Source organism: Folsomia candida, unplaced genomic scaffold (assembly GCF_002217175.1).
Source record: "Folsomia candida strain VU population unplaced genomic scaffold, ASM221717v1 Fcan01_Sc002, whole genome shotgun sequence".
In the NCBI taxonomy this organism is placed as follows: domain Eukaryota; kingdom Metazoa; phylum Arthropoda; class Collembola; order Entomobryomorpha; family Isotomidae; genus Folsomia; species Folsomia candida.
Window position 1 is genome coordinate 15459244 of NW_019091194.1, and position 25177 is coordinate 15484420.

Here is a 25177-nt window from a genome sequence, read left to right on the forward strand (position 1 = left end):
AATAGTTATTGCTGCAGACAGGGGATAATATAAATGGAATGCTTTCACTGAAACAGAAATTAATCCCGCTGTTTTACGACCGTGTGAGTCACACAGTAATAAAATTCTGAGGGAGTTAAACAACACAGCACACAACAGAGAAATTAAGAAGGCAGAGGCAAAGAAGTAGGGAGTCAGTCAGTCAGTCGACTGTTTTCATATTTGATTACCAAAAGAGAAAACTGAAATAAACGAAATAAATAAAACTACGGGGCTTTCATTCAACGGTTCCTTACTCTCTCCGCTCGTGGTGGAGTGAGACTCAATATTCGTCTGAGTTTCTATTTGTAACATGTATGTCCATACGCACAATAATATTTATAATGAACTACATACTATTGTAGATTTTTTTTTGTCAATAATCCATACTCCTCAAATAAAATATTAATATCTGTTGATTACCACCACTGTTTTCATAGGTTTAATATACTACTGCATGAAGGGGAGTTTTTTCATGCCAAAGCTCACTTTTTGAAATAAATTACTTCGTGGTATTGACTTTTTTGAAATACGGAATTGTTTGGAAAGGAACTTATGACAAGTGGACGCACAGTTGCACTTGACTTTTTGGGAAACTCGATTTCTGTTCAAATTTACAGAACCGACCACTTATGACTCGTCCCCCGAGTTTGTAGTTGGCATTGAAAGGTATTTTCTTTTGTTCACAATTGAATGGAGACTAATTTCACCATGTCCCGTGATTCCGTGTTCAAGTGCGTCCCATTACTCAACAGAACACATTTACTCGGTGTAAAGAGGTAGACCCGTCTTCCAATAGGTAATTAAGTTCAGATGATTTTATTTTTAGTTCTAAAGCCAATAAATCAATTGAAATTTTTTCCTATTTGTATATACCTAATTATATACATAAATATTTTATATAAATATTGCATTATATACATATGTTTTGCATGCATTGTATTGCATTCATATATTGCCATTGACTGGCATATCTTCTCTAGTAAAGGCTAATGAGTTCAGATAACCCACTCGACCAGAAGAGCCTTCGTTCGCCTTCTGTCATTGACGGATCCCTTGAGGATGATTCTCACAAGCTCTGCATCCGAACATACTTATTATGTGTAGAAGAAGTTAGGCGTGGGTGTATGTACATGTTAACAGCGGAATTTAACTCGACATGTCTGTTTTTCCCAAAGGTGTGTCAAGTGACTTGGTCTTGGGAGCGGATGACTTTTACTTTACCAGAATTGGAGACGGAGAAAGCATCACGAGCCGCGGCAGGAAAACCGTCGTGGACCAGGAGAGACGAGTCACTTTGGAATGCGCTGTGTCAGACGCACGGCAGATCGGGTTCAGATGGAGTATGAATGGGATTTCACTCCACAATTCTTCCCGTCGATATCAAATTGGATCCAATCTGTATTTCTCAAGAATTGAGCGAGACGAGGATGCTGGAGAATATAGCTGTGTGGCCACCAACTTCAGTTCCGGACACTCCAAAACCAGTGCTCCAATGTCCATGAGTGTCATTTGTAAGTCAATTTCTTCCATTGCTTATTCCCCATGTTTTTTTGCAAAAGAGAAGCCAACCTATGTGCTCATTTAAATAATTTTTGAATACGAAAGTGGTTTACAAAAAAAAACTGGAAATGTATGTCTTAGCAATTTCGGCTCTTCTGCCATCCCAAGATTTGCAGGCAAAGGCCTTTCATATGTATAAATAAGCTAGCAAATCAATCCGAATAAATTGAAAATCTAAATAGGCCGGAGAATCAATCAAGCTCGAGGGTATAAATAATCTCCTAAGCAGATGGATCTCGCTGCCTATAAATCCTCTGATTCCTCGACCAACATAGAATACAGCGCACTACGACTGCAAAATGAGATAGAGTACACAGAAATGATCTAATGTATCGTAATGGAATTGGCAAAATGCTAAATTCCAGCCAGCATGCCAAACTGATTCAATTTAGCTTCGAGGTTTCGGCTTATTACAGAGCCAGCGAAATTGTTCCACTCGTACAGATGTCTGTGCATCCAAGTAAACTGTACAATTCATAGAGTACAGAAAATCTATTCCAATTTTGCTGAATTTAATATGTATCCGTGTAAACTAGTACGGCGTCTAAATGATATTTTTTTAAATCTCAGCTTGAGAAAAGTTACAAATCCCAGTTACCACAAAAGGAGCGAAATTCTTCACTAAGAAAATGGACAATGAGCTCTCGAGTGCATATTCAGTACTCACGACGTAGCATTTACTCCTCTATTGAAGCAGAATGACAAGTTACACTAGTCTTATGAATATTTTATTAAGTTTACCCAGCCAGCGAAGCAACCTAAGTCGCATCACCATGTCATGCCGGACTCGTCGTATGTTTATGTATGACATTTTTATTTAGTTAAGCTCTCGTGTCCACCGGCTTTTATTGTTAGTGAAAGTGCACGAATATATTTTTCTAGCGGACAATACAATTTCTCCACCATAATCACACTGCATCATAAAATTGTAATGGAATTTTCTTTTCTTTCTCTTCTTGTCCATGCCCAGGATTGCGGCGTGTGTATGAAAACAGTATCGACATTCATCCTCGTAACATGTTGTAAAGCGTGAAAGTCGTTTTATTTATTTTTTTGTCACGATCCTTCCTAATTATCCACCAGGAGCCACGGTCTAATGATAACTGGACTTTTTATGACAGGTCGAGAAGATTAAAGCCATAATTCAACAGCCAACTGTCACACCCTCAATAATAGAATTGTGTTCTGCTTGCTCCTTCCTCGACGACGGCTTCCCTCGCGTTCATCTGCTTTCTCTCGCTCCGCTTTCTCCCTACGCTTTCTCGTTCGTGTATCATCATCATGTTTCCTTGTCCTGGATTTCTTTGTTTCTACGCCGCCGAACCATTTCTTTCCTCCGTTTCTTTTCGAGCACCAAGTCAAAGGTTGTGCTAATGCTCGCAGTTGAGAAATTGTACTGATTTTCCAAATGTTTTCTCCTGAGTTTGATTTATGTTCCTTTGGAAAGTAGTTCCAATCCGGATTGTTATTAATAGTTCTCGTGAGCTCACGAATTCCGATGAAGTTGATTGGTAACTCCTTCATAATGCAAAACTTGCACATAATGTACGAATTTTACGTAGTGAATATTTATAGCGCGAAATCGCGTGATAACCTGCAATTAAAAATATTTACCCATCATAACTGACGTAGCTATGAAAGTGGGACACATTATGGTATTTGCGTCATGGTTGAAAACTTGACTGGAAAGATTAATGTGGCACAGCAGGTAACAAACAAGTGGTTTTAGGACTATATGTGCCGCCCAATAATTAATAACAAAATGAATTTATACATTTGACTGGAATGATGATTATATAGCTAACCACAAATTAGCTAGATACCCCATATATGTACGCTATATACGTATATTTGTATGTAGACTATAGAGTTGCAACTATTAATTTGAATGTATCATGTATCATCCAGCATTTAATATGTACATTATACAAACATATTTATGTAATAATTGGATATATAGTATATTCCTTCTATAAAGTTTATAAGCATGAAGTCCACCCTAAACCACATAAAATGACCTGACGCTGTGAGTCGTTATCAATAAAGCTATAAATATTATATGCATATTATGTATTTCTTAATTCTTCGCAGTTCTATTTCTGGTTAAAATGTAGGTACATATATATTTATGGCTACTGAATACCTCACGGTAACCCTTCAGGGTTATTTACTCCTGAAAGAGTTACACGACTCCATATAAATATCTATGCATAACGTGTAAACTAATTAGCCAACGTTTCGATTTCAAACATCAAGAGGACTTAAGTATCTTGCCGGTATTGTAGCGAAACATTTTGTTGGTATACATACATATGTTCCAGTTGTTAAAGCAGTTGCCAAGTTGTCCTGTTTACTGTGAACAACATGAAATGTGTCTTGTCCTAGTGAAAAATATTCCCAAATGACCGTTCTTTCGCTCGTACATAGGCATACCAGATACACAAATGTCCATGTATACACGTATAAATCCACATATGCTTAAATTCCTGATACGACTGTGATAGTAATTCTGTGATGTCCATACAATATATATTTATAAGTTTATTTGATACTCCTCGATTGCTTATGATGAGGCAAACCGCAGGGGATTGATTTACGTTATTTTCCTTGCTAATTGATTTTGTTCCCAATGGCGTCATGGCGTATGTATCTGTGCATTACATACTATACATATGAGAATATCCATCTGGACAAATGCGGACGTGGAGTGTCTGGTTTCATCAATTCAGTCAATTAGGGTCTGACTGCTGTGGGATGCAGCTTTGAAACACTCGCGGAGCTAGGAGGAATGGGCAAAAGGACGACTTCAACTTTCACGAAAGAGCGGAAAAGACAAGGGACGTATCTACAAATGCGAGATACTCCGGTTTCATGTGTTTCTTTTAATTTATTTTGTCGAGAAAGTGAAAAATGCTAGTTTGGTGAGTTGGTTGGAGAGCATGGCAAGTTGGCTCGTGTCGTAATTGAAGGAACGACTCCAAGTTAATGGAAAGCAAAAGTTCTCTTTGCTCTCTAGCTCTCTTTCTCTCTGGGTAATTGGTCAGGGGCCCATTTGGTCTGTTTCGACTAATGCGAACTATCGCTAGATCCTCCATAACCTCATCTGTCTTTTGTCTCTTTACTGCAACTCACTGCATTGCTCGACATCCATTTGCTGGCCTCCTCACGAACACGGCGATAATGGTCTTGGTTCCTTCGTTACAGTATTACAATTTTCAAAATGTCTTTGAACATTTGTCGTTTGGGATTGTTTTGAAAATAGAATATTTTGAAAGCTGAAAGTGGACAATCGAAATTTATGACACTTTTCCATAGTTTGTGTTTTCGTCCACGCCCACGCCCGTGATCATCCTTTTGCTCATGTCAAGGCCACAATCTTTGGATTTTTCCAGTCTATGTCGCAGTTTAAATTCCTATACGAGACGTCTGCCACGTTAATACTTCCATATATATTCCTGGCTGGCATTCTTTCAGGGGAATAACTCAGATTTTGCTCCATTCCCTAAAAGCTAAAAGCACTATAATGATGCTTTCATGGAGTTTAATAGCCAAGATTATAGCCAAAGCCTCGAAAATATTACGAAGGGGTTTCATGCATTAACGCCAGGGATGGATGAAAACTGCTTATCTTGATATGAAATTTCAGGGTAACGCATATGCGCTCATAAAGGGGTGGTGGTGGTGGTGGTGTTGATATGGATATTATTATGTGTATCGTTGCATTTATGATGTTATGGGATATATTTCATAAAATGTGGTTGGAGAATAGAAAAGGGGACCTGACTAGCTACATGTTTAGCTGCTTCTGCTCCTGGTTTGTCTCGACAGCCCTGACAAAGTTAATTTTGACAGCGGCAGTGCATGCAGTAGTGGTGCCACTGGTTTGGGTACTGAAACTGAGACGACGCCTGACACTAAACCATCAATACGACTATTACCACGTGCACCAGCTCGTTCCTGGAGTTTCCTTCTCCAACAGCTCATATTTATGTTTATGTCCTCGCCAGGTTCCCTACAAAGTTCCGCTTCAATTTCCAATTTGAAAGAAAGCAAACAATGCCACTGACAGAGTATGTACGCAGATTCATATGTACTGTGCGTGCGTGTGGTGGCAACGTCGTGGGGCTCACTACATGATGGGAAACAATTTATTAGCGCCCAACTATTGAACATCCCGTTGTGGCTTCAAATCTTAAAATTATTAACAAAATCGTTGTGAATATTGGGTTACCATGTTCAAATCGTATCTATTATTCTACACACATGAACACTATACGTACCTCTGCACATACACGGTGGCATTTTAGTTGACGAGGCGACGAACTTTTTGCTAAATGGATAATGGGGTGGGGTGCATCTGAAATGAGCAGAGCAAGTTGTCGGCTATAGTAGTGGCTTCTTCTGGTTTTGATCTTTTCTTCCATATTGAGCAAGTAAACGCATTCTCTCCAGAACCGTCGGTATGTTTTGGTATTGTGAAGGCAAAATAAACCAAAAGGTTCAACATTAAATACGGGTTGGCTCCTCGTAGCTCGTTTAGTTGGAGTTGCCTGTGTTTCTGTGTTTATAAAGAAAATATGAAAAATTGTCTTCAACACGTGAAACCCTGCTTGTAGAATATCTGCAACGCAGATGTCATCGATGAAGGAAATCAATCGTAATAAACCGTAGTAACGTTAGAAGTAGCTCACCCTGGTATAATTAGTTGGACATAATTTTGCATCAAAGCTTTGATGGTCCGGAATACTGAATTTCTTGGCCAAAACCTATTCTCACCGATCCGAAAACAAACTACCCTCTTTAGTACCTTTGACATAGATGTTCAATTTTGGAAAGTTTCAATTGAATTGTTCAAGTGGTTGTGGCGTGGCATATGCCCAAACTTGGCTTATAACATTGGGCTAAATGGGAAAAACTTCAAGTTGAAAATCCTGTCTAGTCCTGTGGTATTTCGAGGAACTGTAAGTACCTTATTAATCCCCCATATCTCAGCTACAAAAACTGCTGCACCCAGCTGCACCTATTCCAAATAGACAGAGAAATTTGAATTTATTCAAACGCAAATTGTATAATCAAAATATCGGGAGTGCTTCAATCATTTACATGTACGAAATTTTTGAGAGTTCTAAATAACACAATCGTTTCTAAATATCTTGCCCGTACCTTGAGGAAGGGTACATGGTAAAACAAACCCCTCCAAAAAATTTATTACCAAGAGGAGAATTTTATGACGTGGTAGCCCCCTAAGGAGGGACAACGAAATTTTTTATTTTGGCCATATTTTCTTTGTAAATGAGGTCAGAGGGCAGAAATACGTAATAAAACTTTAGAATATTGTCATTTAATAAAAATTCATCCTCAAATGTATCGAATCAAAACTTTCAAATTTGCATTTGGACCACCCCCCTCGTAGTGGGTGTGCCGGTAATGTCCCAATGTTAGTCTGAATTGTATAGAGCTTGATGAGACCTTTCAAATGATATCCCATTTGACGGGGTAACACGCGAAAATAATTATTTGCCTATGACCACACCCCCAAAAGGGGTGTGGCTTTCAATGAAAGTGCATAAATTATACCCCCTGCAACTTCATATCGCCATTCCCGAAGACAGAATTCGAAAAAATTGAATTGCTCGAGAGCTATAGATTTTGGAAAACAAATGAAGCAATCCGGACCAGTGTGCAAATAAGATAAGCGGATAAAATAGATGTATAATTTTTATATAATTTTGCACCAATGGTACAGAATAAACGGGAAATATGTAAAAGAAATTTGATATAATATTGCACCAATGGTGCAGCCGAAATGGCAAAAATTGGGACTAAATTTTGACACGATTTCAAGGTTAAGTTATGTCTGCCTAGGCTAACTAGAACTTTCAGTTAATCCTAATCATTGGTGTAGAATACATCGATTGCTCCAATTATTTCGCACCATTTTGCGTTAACGATTTTTGGATACCAATTGTGCTATAAATTAGGGTTAAAATGGTCTTGGGGCTTATTAATTAGCATCAATTGATGCAAAAAACTCGTCAACAGACAGACGGACAGACGGACAGACGGACAGACGGACAGACGGACAAGTGGAATTCAATAGCTCTCATGCTACGCAGGGTGAGCTAATAATGTTGGAGGAATGAGAAATTAATAAATTGCTATCCCCAAGCTGAAAATCTTGTTAATGGCAAATTTGGTTGTGCATCTAAATTATATTTGCCGACAGAAGATGACGAGCCTTGCACAATTGGCAGCAAATGATATTAGTCCAAATTATATAAGTTTGGTCATATCAATTCAAGGTAGAAAGGGAGCCAATGGCCGTAGTTACATCATTTATGTTGGGTCCATGACTTGCATGCATATTTGTTTATATATTTATACTCTGGCGTCATCCACTCTCTCAGGATTAGTCTGGATCTCTGGATGTCGTGTTGTCCTAAAGCATGCAACAACTTTATGGCTGTTTTTATACGACACTCTCCATCTCCAATTACTTTCTTTAAGGACACTCAGATTTCAATCTATTCAATCAGCCCTTTTATCTCCTCTCCCTCTGAAAAGCAACACGATGGACAGGAAACGCACTCTCATTTTATTTATTGAATGGGTGAGGGTGTCCATGTGGACTTATACAGGCTGAACGTTTGCTGGGAAACGCCATGGTTATGTCCAATTCAAACGAGCACCACGGCTGAAGGAGAACAACGTTGTGAGGTACAAGGGACGTAAATAGGCCACTTTTTTTCCTGACCAATAGCGTTTTATTATTTCGTTGACCATTACACTTTTTTGCTCGGATAAGAAGACAAGGTTTAACGTCCACCTTGCGAGATTTCACTTTCCATTGTTAATGACCTCGTGTACGGTTGGCGAGCTACATACATATATGTCGAATAAAGGCTCGGTTTTATTGGACATTCTATTACATTTCAGCCATAAAATTATTCTCGGGACTCCGTTGGTGACAGGGAGTAGCGATGAGGAGGGTGTGGTCCCCAAAAAAATGGGAAAATGTAGTTCCAGAAAAAATAAGACGAGTGAAATGTGAGATTTTACTGCCGTCCCTTCAGCCGGCCAAACTGGACTGCCCAATTTAATCCACGATTTTGTTACGTCTGCTTCGCATCTCATTTCATGACCGAATCTCTCGTCGAATTCTATTTGTATTTGTACAACCTGTTCATATAATTCTGATATGATTGTTAAGGAAGCTGAAGAACCCTTGATCTCATGATTGCCAAGGATTGATTGCAGCTATTTGGTTTAACTTTGTATATTCTTCAAATGGAAATATTGGTTCAAGAACTTAGAGCCATGGTACATACGTATTTGCGTTATTATGTATGTAATAGTGGGATCGAATAGATGTTAATTTGAAAGTGGGGTTCCACTCGCCAGTTTAAATTAAACTGTAAACAACAGTCCTGAATAGAACGACTCCTAACTTTGTACCAGGTATTTGTTAATTAGAGGGTTCAACACTTGTTGATTGAACAACTTGTGAGAAGAAAATTAATGAAATTAAAACACTTTCAAGTTCTTGTTTAATGGGAGATTTGTTATTTGTTTAACGTTTACTTTAATGTTTATAATATTCTAACCGTTTTTACTTAGCTTCAGGAAGGTGAGATATTAATACTTTTAATACTTTTTTCCGTACAATAACAATATTCCTTGATTATCAATCTTTTTTCATTATGGTTGTGCATTATACTTCCTTATCTTGGGATTCATCATGATAAACCCTTTGCTTAAAACTTCATGGGCTACATCCTTTCTTTGCTCGGGATTTGATTAGTTCAAGAAACCTGTCTCAACCTGCATAGGATTAGATGGGTTTTCGGATAATGCTATGAGAACCTGGAGAACCTGCTCGACTGTCGTTGATTAGATTATGTAATGTATAGTTGCTTTAGTAGTGGACTGATCTTGTCTCCGAATTTGAGTATGGAGAGAGACAATGAGCTAGAAGGGTTACTCCAAGGCCCGTTTATAATGGACCTATTTCTACCACCAGCCCTATGTACAAATGGTAAAATGTGGCTCAAATGCTTTTCAATCCATTTGTAGTAATGCAAGAGCTATGGATCATTCAGAAGTTTACATACATACGTCTTTCAATACCACTTAGCGAAAACTAAATTTACTATCAAAAATGTGCATTTTATGCCAGACGAAACTTCAATTGTAATGAAGTGTAAACTCACTGGACAAATAACTATACTTTTTATCTAGAAGCAAGTAACCAGTAACTTCGAGTCTTTTAAGGAAATCAAAAAATGTGTGGTATTTTTTTTTTGGATTAGACATTTTTTAATCATATCGTGCTCATAAATTGAGCAAGCTGAAATAAAAAAAGGTTGATCATATCCCGAAATTATACCATTTACGGAGATTATAATAATTAATTGTATCATTGCAAATGAAAGGGTTAAACCGGTTCGAGTACTAACAAGAGGCAGCATGCCGAAAAATGAGAACCGATTAAATGTTTTGGAATACATTTACTTTGTATTTGGTTATGACTGTAATTTTCCGTGTTCTGTCATTACTGGTGGCCGACAAAACCTTGTGTAAGTAATTTCTCGAGAAGAAACGCTGCAGATGTTAATGAATTCCAGGATCCATTTCTTACGTATTTATAGGGAATAATATCATAGCTTGCATGGACACATTATACATTCCAACAAAAGTAAACATTTCAGATTTTAATGAGAAGTCAGACTCTGCATTTTAAAAGTTGTTCTTTATTATCTCCGCTGGAGTAAACATGAAAACAAACAGGCGCACTCGCGCTACGTCCAGACACATATTCATCCCCTGGAGAGTCATTTAGAGAGAAAAATATAAAATATCCAGGAAATGGAAAACGATTGAGAGACAAGTACAGCAAAACAAAATTTGGGGTTGCACCACACACCCGCATTTTCTTGAGATTCAGCAATTCGACAGCTACTTTACATACAAACTCACAAATAAAAGCTAAACTGCTCCAAGAAACCAAACTACTTCAGAGAAATAGATGATACGAGAAAGTCATTTGATGTGCACATCCTACATAAAACCTAGAACACGGTTCCCTCTCTCTCTCAGTTTGTTGGGGATTGGTTGTTGGAACAAACTAAACCAGATAAACTCTTGTCCTCCTCTGTTTGGGAGAAACGATGAGATGAAGAGGAGAAGTGTAACACAAAAGGATGCAATTCTGTCAGGCTGAGCAAGTAATCCTTTAAGATCTCCCCTCAAACTTTATAGCCAATTTTGCCCGGACAATTTTATGCTAACATCTTCTACTCCAGTTAAATCAGCGGAGAAAGCAGATTTTAAACACAAACAATGCACTGCTCTCCTCCTCCATTACAAACTATGTAGCACCATTGGGGTACGAGTATCTGTATAATATGCATAACAACCTTACATAATAAGTATGCAGATCTGATGTGAGTATTTTCCTACGTCTGATGTTTTCCCTCAATCCGGCACTTCTTTTATATGAAAAACCCGTATTTCTTCCTAAGAAATTGATTAACTTAACAGTACAGTTGTACAAAATTTCCATGAAAGCAATGTCGTTTCACTTTATTTGCCGGATATTTTTGGCTTTTCGATAAAATAATTAAACAAATTATTGCTTTCGATTTCAATAACTTACGTTTGGACAAGTGTGAAATTCTAATAAATTATTTCACTTCATACACACACTTTACATAAAACGAGTTCATGAACCCAGTTCTGGACATATGAAAAATATTAATTGTGTTCCCTTGAAAGATGTGCGAATATCTGTACTACGAAGTAAAGGTCATAAATTATTCGCCAAAGTGATATATTTGGTGTTGTGGAGATGTCAGCCAATGAAGACAGAATTAATGGCCTGCGTTTTACTGGGCCGAGTGGTCGGCCACAGAGTTGTTTACAGCATCAAACCAAAAGGTTTGATGTTGCAAATTGAAGCCCAATGCAAGATTTTATACAATAATGCACATTGTTGTTAGTTTATTATTGAAGTTATGAAAGTACACATGAGTGTACCAGTACATGGCCAGTAACTGTATTGCATCTCTTTTATTCATTTAACCGACTTGTTAGTAAACTCCGAAGATGAAAGTATCAAGTTGAATGAGGGAAATTGTAACTCTTGACACGCCATCCAAGCACCTCTCCGACGTATTTTTATCGGTCCAGGTGGTCACACTTGGTCATTTCAATTTGTTCCATATTTCGAAGCTTCTGCTCCTGCTGACCATCTTCGGAAACTATAATAACATATGCGTTCCTTTCCTAAATATCGATTTTTATTGAGTAGTATTACCACCATATTATTCTTTCGCTTTTCCATGTGCAGAGAAAATATTAAAGAAGAATAATATGCCGTGTCAATATTCGGGAAAAGTTTTCAAAGTTGTTATAAATCCTTCAAGAAATATTTGTACATATCTCGTTAACTTTCACAAGACGTAAATTATCACCGGTGAGACTGACGAATAATTAATTGATCACTGCGTCCATTTATATAGTCAATAAACACAGTCAACAGTATTTGAAGACACTAGATGCAAACAACTCAAAATTTTGAAAGTGAAAGCATTTAATGTGAAATACTTTGTAGAGACGATTCCAATTTGATGTACCGTTTTATACAATGATTTTGCACAATAAGTACTTCCACTCGACCCCTTGTCCAAAATCGACCAGATAATAATTGGAAACCTGGATGGATAGATAAATGTTATCGAGAGAGCACGTGAACTGGATTTGATGTTTCACTTTTTTATGAAGGAAGGCGAGAAAGATTTTGCCTACTCTGTATGTATGACTTGGTGGTTGATAATGTTATGCATGATATGAGTTTGTGAGAGTGTTGAGAAAATTGAGAACTTTATAGCACTTTTATTTCATATTATTCTTGACATCCAAGCACCTCTCCTGTCGATGTGGATCACTTTATGTAATAATATATCACATCAAAAAGTGATGGGAGAGGATGAGATGGATAAAAAAATTCTCACTCCACCGGCGTCTCGACCAAATCGCCTTTTATCATCGTAATAAATATACTGCTGCATCAAAAATTCTTTTGCTTACATTAACTTCAGCTACTGCTGCGTGTGGAGAAAAAACCAATGTCAATTCTGGTTTTTATGCTCATATATTATTAAAATTGTTGGAGAAATTGGACAAAATGTATCTGTGTTGAACTTGGTCCAACAATTTTGAAACTAATGTTTCCAGAATTTTGTAGAGCTAGTTGAATGAAAATTACTGGTATAACTGTCGTTCGTATTGAACACAATATGTCGGGCTTATGCGTATGCTAATACAAACAATGATTAATAAAATAGTTAGATAACCTCCTCAAGGCATTTTGAAACTTTGGAGAAAGAGAGACAGACCCCAAATCCATCCCAAACAGGGAACATACAGATCAAAGAGAATGTTTCTTTGTGTTCGTCACGTCTGAGGTGAGGAATAATGCATCGCCTACACCACCCACCTGCCTCCCGTTCCCGTCCAAAATCAAAACGACAACGACTGATGGAGCCGGATGGCAATTTTCTTTCTTTCCTCAGCCAAACCTTTGCGTCTTTGCCAACACGTTCCAAATTCAATGCGTGTGTCACCGAGGTGGGTGACAAGTGTTTGGGCAGAAATCATATATTATGAGACACTCCATCCCATATTATGCAGAATGGAATGAAAATTCATATTTCAACATTTGCTTGGTTTCTATCTTTTGACTTGACTTTCCCCGCTGCATGCACCATACAAATTCAAATTTGGAGAAATTTCCTTATATCTCAGCAAGTGTGCGCATTTCTGGGAAAGTAAAATAGGAAAAAATTGTACGGTGAAGGTTGAGCCGGTTAAAGAAAGCTGGGCGACGTAAGATAGCGTGAGTTAGGGTGAGAAGAGAAAGCTCAGCCGAATACGTAGGAGCTGATGATGGGATAGTGCAGGACGACGAGGCGAGAGTGACTATGGCTCAGTAATGGTCTATACTATGACTCGGCTGGTGGAAAGACTTTTGGTTTTCCTCGTGCTCTCGAGAAAGGAGACTTGGATACATTTGTATTCCAGTGACGTGGTGAAAGTCGTGGTAGGAGAGAAGCCCGAATTTGAATATCCGATCTGATCTCACAGTCCGCATCTTTTGCACTAATCTTCACACAACTGCTTTTCGCCGAGGTTTAAGAGTTTGCGTTGTTAGGACCTGGAGATGAGATGAGCTGTGATCGAAATGACGTCCATGGATGCGATGCGCCATGACAAAGGAACATCTTAATCGTTATTCTTCCCTTGTTACTACAATTTACGAAATGTATTCTTACCCAGCTACAGTTTCGGGTACATGACCATGTGCTATGATAGGGTTAGTATGCATATCCTCCAAATATGCATTTTTTGTCACAAAAAATAATTTGAGATTGGAGTAACTTAATTTATGTTTTTAATTGCCTCGTCTAGTATGACTAAAATGAGGCTGGGCAGAAATGAAAATTTTTTAGAACTAGAAATGTAATGTGCAAGACATATGCACATATGTACTTATACAAAATCGGAGCCTATCACTCTTCATTTTACGCTTTAGAGAGGGAATCGTTAAATAATATGGATCATGAAGTGGCGGCGAGTCCTCGTCCCCTTCTTCCATATTTCGTCTGCTTCTAAATGTTTGACGAGAAGCTAGCTAACGAGATAACGAAACCGTCGAAACCTCAGATTGAATTTGCACATGACGACTTTCTACGTCTCAATGTCTCGTGAAAAGCTGACGCTGCTGTGAGTCTCATCATCCTCAAGTCTGGTGGTTGGTCGGGGACCATTAGGAATGAGAATTGGAATTACCAGTATTCTCGCTCATAGAGTGAGACGGGCCGAGAAGGGAAGGAAGTTATATCACGACAGAGAAAGTGCGTAGGTACTAAAATGTTAACCGTGCGGCACAGTGTCATTTCTTGGCAGGAAATGAAGACCTGGTTGGTTGAGTGGAGGATGGATGCATTGACTCGAGGGTTGAGTTTCGAAGGAGGGATGAAAATAAATTAAATGAACCGACGAGAAACTTTCATTCAGAGCGGAGAGACTTTACTGGTGGCTCTGTCTTGGCTTTGTTGGTTTGGTTTGGTTTAGCAGCAGGCAGAATTTCACTTTATAGGAAACCTGCTCAAGTGCATGGGCGAAGGACAAATGAAGACAGGCACAGGACGGTGTGATGTAGATGCTGATTAGATGAGCCAAGAAGAAGAAGAAGGAAAACTTGTATGCGAGTACATATAACCAAACCAAACTTTGAGCAACCAAGTCAAACTACAGTTAAAGTCATTCTTTCAGTTCATCTACTCTTCAAGAGTTCTGTTTGGTTTGCTCTATTTACTTTTCATTAAAAGGCTTTGTTTCGTCCGATTGTGGTTTGCTGCGACATGTCCGACAAAAATCGGCACGAATTTTCTGCTTCAACCACAAATACGAACTTCGTATGTATCTCTTCGGACTTGTTCAGACTTTTGAACTTAAACTATACTTTGAAACACAATGAAATATGTTCATGGTCATTTTTAGCGTTTCAATGAAAATTAGTTTGATAATAGTTTGTCTCATAATAGGCAAAACCTGGTAAAAACTGACAAAATAAGGAGAGATACTTCTGCACTCCAGAAAGCACAGAAATGAAGATACATATGTAACAACCTTCGGAAAGAATCGATCTTACATTTATAACTCTTCATGTAACTCTCTGGTTTTGTAATAATGCAAATGAAATGATAAACCCTATCCTTTATTTATCAGGGATCAGCCCAACTACCTCCGTGGTCTTATCATCTCCAGAACGGGCATCTGATATTCGACCAGGTGTGGACGTTGTCTTAAAATGCAGAATAGAAGCCACCACCTCGGACATAACATACGAATGGTTTCGGTAAGTTTTTTTAAATATATTTTCGTGGTTATTACGTGTCACCCAAATATACTTGAATATCTACCCTTACGCATTGCTAATACTAGTAATATTACAATGCATGACGGATCGTTTATATAAAATATCAAAACCACAAAGCTAGTAATCTTGTTTTATAAGGATCAGATTTATCAGTGCTCATCAACTGTGCCTGGAAAGGTAAAGGTTAAATGTGATTGCACAGAGGTTATGTTGCTTGTGTAATTTAGTGTAAAGGGATAAATACGTAGTACGTATGTAGGCATAGCCATATGCTCAACAACGTGTGCAGGAGATACATGTATACACACTTTCTTCTAAATTGATTATGTTTGCTACTTAGGAAAGTGCGGTGTCCTTTAGAGATTTAGAGCAGTGTACGTAGTACATACAACAAGCAAGCAATACCACTGAACTAGTCCGCTGGGCACTTGTAAAATTTTATGGGTTTCCATTAACTTAATCCTGACGGCTGATTCTTCACCCTTTCGCACCGAGAAGAATTGGAGCTAATCTGTTTGATGGGGTTTCCATGTTTTATGTACACGTTGTTGTTATCTCTTTCCAGAAATGGCGATCCAGTTGAACGATCCGAGAGAGTGGCCAGCCGAGGACGCAAACTTCATCTCAACTCTGTCACCGGAATGGAAAATGGTTGCTACACGTGCAGCGCAAAGAATGACATTGCCGGAATTTCAACTCCCGTGGGAAAGTTTCCTCTCATCGTTAAAGGTATGCATGATGAGGTCTTATGCATCGATTTATTTGTTTAATGGGGTGAAATTTCTGAACAATTTTGTAAACAATTTTGTAAACAATTTGCAAACGAGACAGCAAGCATGAGACGTGCCTATCTAATATCCTGCAGTGCCTGTCAAATTGATACAGCGCTTCATTCTCATTATTTATGAATAGTTACGAGTATTATCGGATGATAAATTGCTTGATAATGACGCCGGAGGTAGTGAAGGTGTATTTTTTCACAAAAATTCAGCTCAGCGTGCGTCGTGGCACCTTGAGAGTCCCATTCTCTGAAAGTGTAAACGGAAATGGAGCATTCTTTCTTCTGCGCCTTTGATTTTTTTCATGATAATAATGGATTCATTATACTAGAATGCTTTCATTCTTCTACCTTTGGCATCACAGAACTTAAGATGTTTTCATACAACCTCAACCTAATTTTCTTTTCAGATGAAAAAATTCCGAAAATCCTCTTGGTTCCGGAGGACCAGATTGCGAAGAAAAATGAGTCCATTCGATTCGACTGCGTCTTTGAACAAACCACTTTTCTTCAATGGTTCTTCTACGACAGTGAGCCGCTCTCTAATTCTTCCAGGTACGACTAAAACTTCACTTTACTACAGCTTTCTAATAGAGAGCCACTTTAATATTGTTTTAAGTACTTGTAAAACTTGCAAGTAAAATACACTGTCGATTTCCAATTCATACATACTTTCGTACGACTGAGGATACAAGCAACAGTCCCAAAAAGATGGGAATCTTAGTGAGGCTTGGTACAACTACAGATATTAAATATATTTTCCGGAAGAGAATTTGCCTCACCAAGATTTCCATCTTTTTGGGACTTTGTTTATTTAATACTTGTAATTAACCTTATAAAAACTAATTAATTTTGACCTGGATACCATTTAAAAACGGAATTAAAAATGGTTTCTATTGCATTTGGGGGCGGATTTACTGGGGGGCAGAATACCATTGAGACCGACTTGTGGGGCGGTGATAAAATCAGTTGGGGACTGAATTAATGCAAACCGATTTTGAATATTCTACTGATGCAGTTATGATTTATTAGAGACCTGGAACTGATTCGACAACAAAAATTAGAACATAATACATTTTTAACATGAAATTGCAACTGAACCAAATGAACACACGATATTAATTTTGATAAAAAGATCGGATTTGATTTTGATAGTACTACAAAAATAAACTAAACGAATAAATCGTCATCATTCATGTCATCAATTTGATGACACTGATTTTGGGATGCATTTTATATTTTAAACAAGTTATTAGCTATAATTTTGTCCTTCAGTGTTCTGTGACTTGTTCCGATCGGTGGTGACACTATTGCGAATATATTAGCTAAAGAGAACGTTGTGATAATTTTTAAAAAATATGAACTGTATCATATTTACAACATGATACAGGTCAGAGGTCAACGCCGACCAATTTATTAGCGGCGCCAATGTTGGATAATTTTTCGGGGGCGCGGCGTGACCTCTGATGCACTTCCTCCGAGTTCCTCCCCCCACTACAACTACAACTCTAAACTCTAAAAAAATTAGTTCAGGCTTGAAGAAAAACCAACGACAAATAAGGAGGAAAGAATGGAACTGAGAAAATTTTCTCGGTCATTTTATTTTTATTTTTTCCTACACCTTATTGATGTAGCCCGGTCTCAACGGAATTCTGTAACCATACACCTTATTGGTGGAATCCGTCGCCAACGAGAAAAAGTTGGCCTACACCTTATTGGTGTAGTCCGTCGCTAAGGCGAAAAATGTGGCCTACACCTTATTGGTGTAGTCCGTCGCCAAGAGATCGAAATCGCCCTCCACCTTATTGGTGGAATCCGTTTTTAAAAGGTTAATAGTTTTTCTAAGGCGAGACCCAAACGTAACCATGCACCCAAAAAAAAATACGTGCATGGTTACGGCGAAGCCATAGTATGCAGTTAAGTGCCCACCTCAAAACAGTCAGATAAGATTGTGAGAGAACAATTCGTCGTAGAGACATGCGGTTTCGACCAATGGGTAGTAAATTCTGTGTAGTATTGATTATAGATCTCTGGGCTTAATCGGTTCATACCTTCATGGTGTATTTCTCGTTTTAGTGACTTTTTTTTCTGTATCTCAAAATATTCCGCTGAAAGTGAAAAATCGGCAAAGGGGAATCGAAAGGGCTTAAAAAATTATTAAGATCATTCTTTAGGGTCATGAAAATCGGATGTAAAATGACGAAGTTAAGGAGGTTTGAAATTTTTAAAATTCAGTTGTTACATGCATAGCAACAAAGGCACCAAAATTTCAAAATTGTGTTAGAAAGCTGAAATTTGACATAGAGGTTGATAATGGTTTCTAATATAAAGTAAAATTGTAATAATTTTCATCTGGAAGGACCCAAAGGTGTGATACATACTGATTTTTCAAATTCATCCAATCAAGCTGAAATTTGGTGTGGGGATTGCTAGTTGCAACTAATAGAAGAATATGAATTGAAATTTAAAACATTCTTATCTGGAGCGACCCATACTGATTTTTCAAATTTATCAAATCGAGCTGAAATTTGATAGATAAATTTGTAATGGCTCGTAATGGAACAATATGAATTAAAATCGGAAAAATTTTCATCTGCTGCAGGGGCGGCCCCTGCTGTATGGGCCACCCAGTGGGTGGCCCATACGGATTTGTTTTAATCGTCGTATCGAACCGCAATTCGTTACATATCGTCGTTGAAGCTGCCAAAAGGGCCTTCTCCATTTTGTGTCAATTGACATAAAATGGAGAAGGCCCTTTTGGCAGCTTCAACGACGATATGCTGCCAATTGCTACTAATGTAAGAATGTGAATTTAAATTAGAACCATTAGTTTTTATTATAAAAATGTTGATATGCATTTATGATAAAATTTTGTGCAAAAAGTCGGATTGGGTGATAATCCTAATCTTTTCCTGACTCGGGCTATGCACTGTGGGTTTTTAATGGGAGTTAAAAAAATTGTTCACTTAAAAACTCCAAAATAAATAAATTTAAAAAAATAAAACTAAGGCGAGAGGCGCTATTACAAACACGAAACAAGCCCTCCCACCAACACCCCCGTCTCGCCGTGGCCCCATTAATATTTTTATATCTGGGGGTGTAACCATAATTTATGATTCAAACTTTTAACTACAAATGTAAACTGTATTTAAGTTGATAAATATTACAATTTTATATTGCATTGCACTTTTAAAGCCTATTATCTGCAGTTCTTAATACATTACATTTACATTACAGTTACATTAATTTCAATTTAAACATTTCTAGCATTAATCAACAGAGTCCTGATAAATATATTCTTAAAAACCCCGAAACACGTATGTAAAATGTTTGATAAAATATGTATAAAAACATTTTTTAATTAAAGATGTTTGATTAAAGAAAACCTATACCTTAACCAAGATCCTAAAGTTTCAAATCTGTCCGTATTGTAGCTGAAAAGTTTGGAATATACCCGGTTCATCAACCGTCGTAGAAAAATGAAATATTTACTTCTGAAAACCAACTTTTAACGTAGGCAATCATACATTCTGCATTCAGAAATTTCTAGCTAGCAGATTTTGTAGTTTGATGTCCGACATTTGTGTGACAATTTTATGACACCATCACGAAAATGCATGCACCCATGGTGGCATATATACCCTATTATAGGTGGTTTTTTAAATCGTTTTGTATGATGCAGGAAAGAATTACAAAAAATAAAATTGTGGTTACACCCCCCAGATATAAAAATATTAATGGGGCCACGGCGAGACGGGGGTGTTGGTGAGAGGGCTTGTTTCGTGTTTGTAATAGCGCCTCTCGCCTTAGTTTTATTTTTTTAAATTTATTTATTTGGATGTTTTGTTGTCAATGGTGTTGCTATTTTATTCATCCAGTTTTTTGAACCTCTCATAGGAAAAACTTTGTCATTTATCAACCAATTTGGATCATTCTACCCTTAAAATTTGCACAAAAATTTGCTCTAAAATTTGTGCAATTGGATTTTCGCTGAGATATGCCAGTAATTAAGTATAAATATAAATGTGTTTCTAAGGGTACATTTTTGATAATAAGTCGGCTGAAAATCAAAAATTCGCTAAGTCGAATCGATAAACTTTTTTAAATTGTCTCAAAATGATTTCATCCAAATCGGTTGAGAAATGGCTGAGATATCGTAAAATGTCACTTTTTTTAACGATATTAACTGCATACTTAGTAATTTTTTCGTTGTTAGGTATTTGCCTCACTAAGAAAAATGTTGCTTCCCAATTCTCTACAATCAGGAACTGCAAAAGTTCTGCAATTCTGCATCGGTGAGACTTTCTCCATCAAAGTCAGAGAAACGTATCTTCTTGCCATTGCTACGTGCTGGTCTTGTATAACCAACCATCCACCTACTTTTACATTCATACATACCTGCAGCAAATACCACGAATAACCCACTTTCTTCCCTTCCAAAAAACTTATGGCACTTTCACTTTTTTCCAGTTCTGCGAAACTTTTCCATGTTGCTCACTCTCTCGAGAGGGACTAATGGCATTAAAGGCGGTGATATAGCGTCTTATTCCATACTTTCTTTGCCATTGAATTTCTCGCCATAAGTTTTAATGACCGTTAATATAAAGCACATACCGAGACTGCCTGACTATTACGAGGGAGCAACTATCACTGCGAGATTGAGTGGCACACGTTGCTGCTATTTTTTTGGCTAACAATTTCCTGACTTGGTTGTATGCGATGAAATGAGAAGACTTGGCAGAAAATGCTGCCATTCTTCACAACTTTTCAAGCAAGAAATGGACGGAGAAGACTTCTACCCCGTTTTTATAGTTGAGTATTTGACTTTCAGCTTTCTTTTCACTTGTTCATTCGGTCTCGATGACTCCTTCCATTCGCTCACACATGAGCCAAAAAATATCTCATATCTCCATTACAGCGCATTCCACATTTCTGCACGATGCTCCTTCTTCGTCTTTCTCTCCTGGTGTCCATTGATACTGGATTCTCGAGTGGGAGAAGAAGGAGTGGCAGAGGAAAGTATTTATCTTGAAGGAAGCAATACAGGTGTCGGGAGTCAGCCACAATCGCGAATTCCTCTCCTTCCTCAGCAGCAGAATAGTGTAGACTTCATCCATTTGCTTTCTATATTCTTGAGTACATTATGCAACGAATTCACGAGTTATGAATGCTGCTGCTGGTGCTGGCTGACTGACTAAACATTTCCATTTCACATATCCTTTGTAATTTTATGCTCTACACTCCAATCTAGCAGAAGTCTTTCCAGGAAAATATTACATTGTGCTGTGCAATTTATTTACTCATTCTTCATTGTCGTCTCGTCCTTCTACATAGTTCTCCCTTTGGTGTATTATTATTTTCTTTAAGATGAGTCGACCTTTGACCTCTCGTATTTATCAACATAATCAAACGATCCCTGTACCAGCACGGATCCACCATGTACGTTTTATTTTGATATCAATAATATATATGACGACACGAGTTGGTTTGTACGTGACTCGGTATACGAACATAGGTACGCGTATATGCATACACAGTTTATATATCACAGAATGAGTTGTGGTGCGAGGGAAGGAAAGATGGGTCGAAGAGGACAAACTTTGTAAAGTTCATTAGGTTTAAATGAAGGCGCACTAAACTTCTACCTCCTTGTCGTAAAAACTTTACGTTTTTCTTTCCTTATCAGCATAGCCCGGGTCGTGGCTGCCGTCTGGAGCCATGGCCTTCATGAGATTTAAAAGGTACAAGCTTTGCTTTGCTTGGAAGAGCTGTCATCTTGCTTCATGAAGAGAGCACTCATAAACTACGGAACTTGACTCAAAAATTAAATGAGTTTCAAATTCCTTAATTTGAAACTCATTACGGAAAAAACAAGTACTTGACATTTTGAAGTATTACCTCGACGATTACGGATGCAAGTAATCTGAGAACTTTTCCTACTCAAGGAATTTTATGCGTGTATAAAGTACCTCTAAGGAATTTTTCAAGAACATTCATTATTTTTAGAATGAAATAGAATAATTCATCATGGTACGATTTCTTTCATTAGCCTTTTGTGAAATTGTACAAGGTTTCCTTGCCATTGGCAGTGCCAGACCTTTCAGTTGTGGTCCTCTTCAAGAGACAAGACATCCCCAACCATCGCATCATCCTCTTATTCCCACTTGCCTTTGACTTGTCTTATTCCCACTTGTTTGATGAACAGAGTGACAGTGAAGTAATCGGAAGTAGTCGCATTTGCTTCTCTAGACAAGAGCTCTTCTCTCCTACAATTCATCAAAGTTCAGACGCAGTTTTTCTGTTTCTCATCTCGTCTCTATCCGAACTCTGCGTGGAAATTAACTAGCTTGTCTGAATGCAAAAGGACGACCTCTCCTTTCTTACTCAGGCTGTCAGTCTCTCGAGTCTCTTGAATTGTAGAATGCCTGGTAGAAATTGTAATTAGCCAAAGGAAGCCCTTACATACAGACGAGGAAGAAGACTTAAAATGCTCACTTGAGCGTGACGACATTGTTACCCTGCTGCTGGCAACCCTATGGGCCTTAACTTTCTACCTACTTACTCATTCAACTTAATTAGCTTCTTGTTTGGTGGTGTACATAAGATGTCTCATTAAGTATCATCGTTAATAAGAGTCTCATAATCATGTTAAGCTCGTGTTCGTAGGTCTTGAAGACTGACGCAGAAGTTGTAATAACTGTCAAGTGGTGACATTTATGTACTTCCAACATCTTGCGGTCGGCATATCTCCGTTAACTTAAATGGCTGATAAGTCATTCAAAGAAAGAGAGTCCCTACGGCGTTGTCACTCAAAACGTCGTCAGTTTCACATTTGCGATAACTTGATTACTAGCACCAACATCTTACAAATTGACGTCCGTGCTTTCTCCACCTACATCCATGCGACAAGACGCGTTGAGCTACATACAGAAAATGAGCAGCTGGAGAGAAAAGCATTCTGAATTTTATTTTGTAGGTTTGGCTACTGAGAGGAGGACAAGAAGGAAGATTGAAGTTGAGTACGTAGCACAACGCGAGTGTGACGGAATTGAATTTGTAATTTACTTTGACTTCAATTTCAATTAGTTTCTTAGACGAGAAAATTCAATCAAATGCTCATCGTCTTCAATTTTCTGCTGCTCCCAGCCAGTTTCACCTGCTTTCGTAATGTTGCACTTATCATCCGCCTACATAACCAACAAGTACGGAATATCAAACAAGCTTAGAAATTTTCCTCTTGTTGCTTTCCCTTTGTCGGATCAATGTGTTTGTTCTTGGGTTTTGCGTACACAGAGAAAGTTTAGTTTGGTGTGCAGATTCCTGTAAAGATTAAAGTGTCAAGTTTGCTTGCACAAGTTGAGAAATTCTTATAATGGAATGGTGTAACTCTCACATTGGTGACACTGGTAGATATAAAACAATGACAAGCAATACTCCTATGCAGACATGATCCACACAAAATTCCAGCATTGTATTTGAGCACGAAGCGATTCTGAGTTATTGTGAATTTATTTTTCAGCATTTCTACTGCCTCTAAAAACACGTATCTCAAGTTCAAATTTCAGAAATTCCAAGTTCACGTACCGACGAGCGAAAAGAGAGTGAGTGCATATGCAACCGTATTTGTGTTTGGAATGACTAAATACTTTTTGTAAAGTGAAAGTACACTCCGTCAATCTTTCTTTTTTGCTCGAGCATACATCTCTTTCCTTCTTGAAAGTGTTGTGGGAGCACATTTCGAGCGAAGAGAGGCTGGAATATTAAACAGAAAAGAAGATATTTCAGTAACTCTCCAAAGGTTGGAGAAAAAACCTGCTCGTAGGAAATATCTGTAGCAAGAATGGCATGATTCTTTCTTGGTTGAACGGGGCAAAAATGCGCGGAAGGAAGCTCAACCATCCTCAATTCACAATCACATCTCATCCCTCGTGTCCACAAAACAAACACACAAGATCCCACGAAAGCTGCGCAGGGTGTAATATCCATTTTACCATTTTATGTGCACATTACTCTTGTTTACCTCACAGAGTTGTAAACGCTTTTTATGAATTTTTTAACAGCACTTTTCCTCTGTGATAACGGACCCAAGGTTATGAAGCAGCGGTTTAATTCTGAAAGTCTACAGCTTTCACTGCTCTCCTTTAATCGTTGGCCATTAGTCTTGATCTATGGATGCTAAAGCCTTGTGCACCAACTAGGGAGGAGTCGCCAACAACCTGGGTGGCATTGTTTGTCGATATGATATCACCCGTTAAACTAAGCCCTTCCTTTACCGCGCCACAGGCTCCTAAATATTTCTAAAAGTGCAGGATAGTCGTTTAGAATTCGCATGAAAATAAATGCACATTTCCTCTCTGTTTATTAACCAATATATAAACATGAAACTGCATGTGCTGTTGGAGCAAACGCTAACTGCCATACCGAGTATATACATAACTCATATGGTCAATGAGTATAAATATTATTCTGTTGTGGGAATTAATCACACTTAATATGTAAGTTGACTATATGGTTCCAAGTTGAGAGTTTCCAGTAATACCACACATTCGTGGGCTGACATTTTAATGTGGTTTTGTGGAGTGCAGTGACTGCACTGTTCTAAACATCTTGCCTGGACTGCATCATCCGTAAAAGTTTTTGAATTCGGGACGATGTGCAATGAGATTGAGTAGCTTCAAACTCAAAGTTTTTTCTTCTTCAAGTCTTTTCTTTGTAAGCATCCACCCTTCTGTTGCAACTGCATGGTCCACCTGACAAAGAACATTATTCAAGAGCCTGATACTCCCCCAAAACACGTGAACTTTCCCTTTCTTTAAGATTCAACTTCAAACGCGAGTTAGGATGCGGTTGGTGTAATGCACAAATAACGGGTGACA

General features: G+C 38.0%; 1 protein-coding gene across 1 annotated transcript in view; it reads left to right on the forward strand.

Annotated features, from left to right (window-relative positions):
* Positions 1-25177, forward strand: part of LOC110843499 (inactive tyrosine-protein kinase 7) — a 45624-nt gene that overhangs the window by 2875 nt on the left and 17572 nt on the right. Inside the window, exons 2-5 of the mRNA XM_022089465.2 lie at positions 1197-1532; positions 15373-15502; positions 16089-16252; positions 16712-16856. Of these exons, the coding sequence (XP_021945157.2) occupies positions 1197-1532; positions 15373-15502; positions 16089-16252; positions 16712-16856 (775 nt within the window). The remainder of the gene's footprint in view (positions 1-1196; positions 1533-15372; positions 15503-16088; positions 16253-16711; positions 16857-25177) is intronic.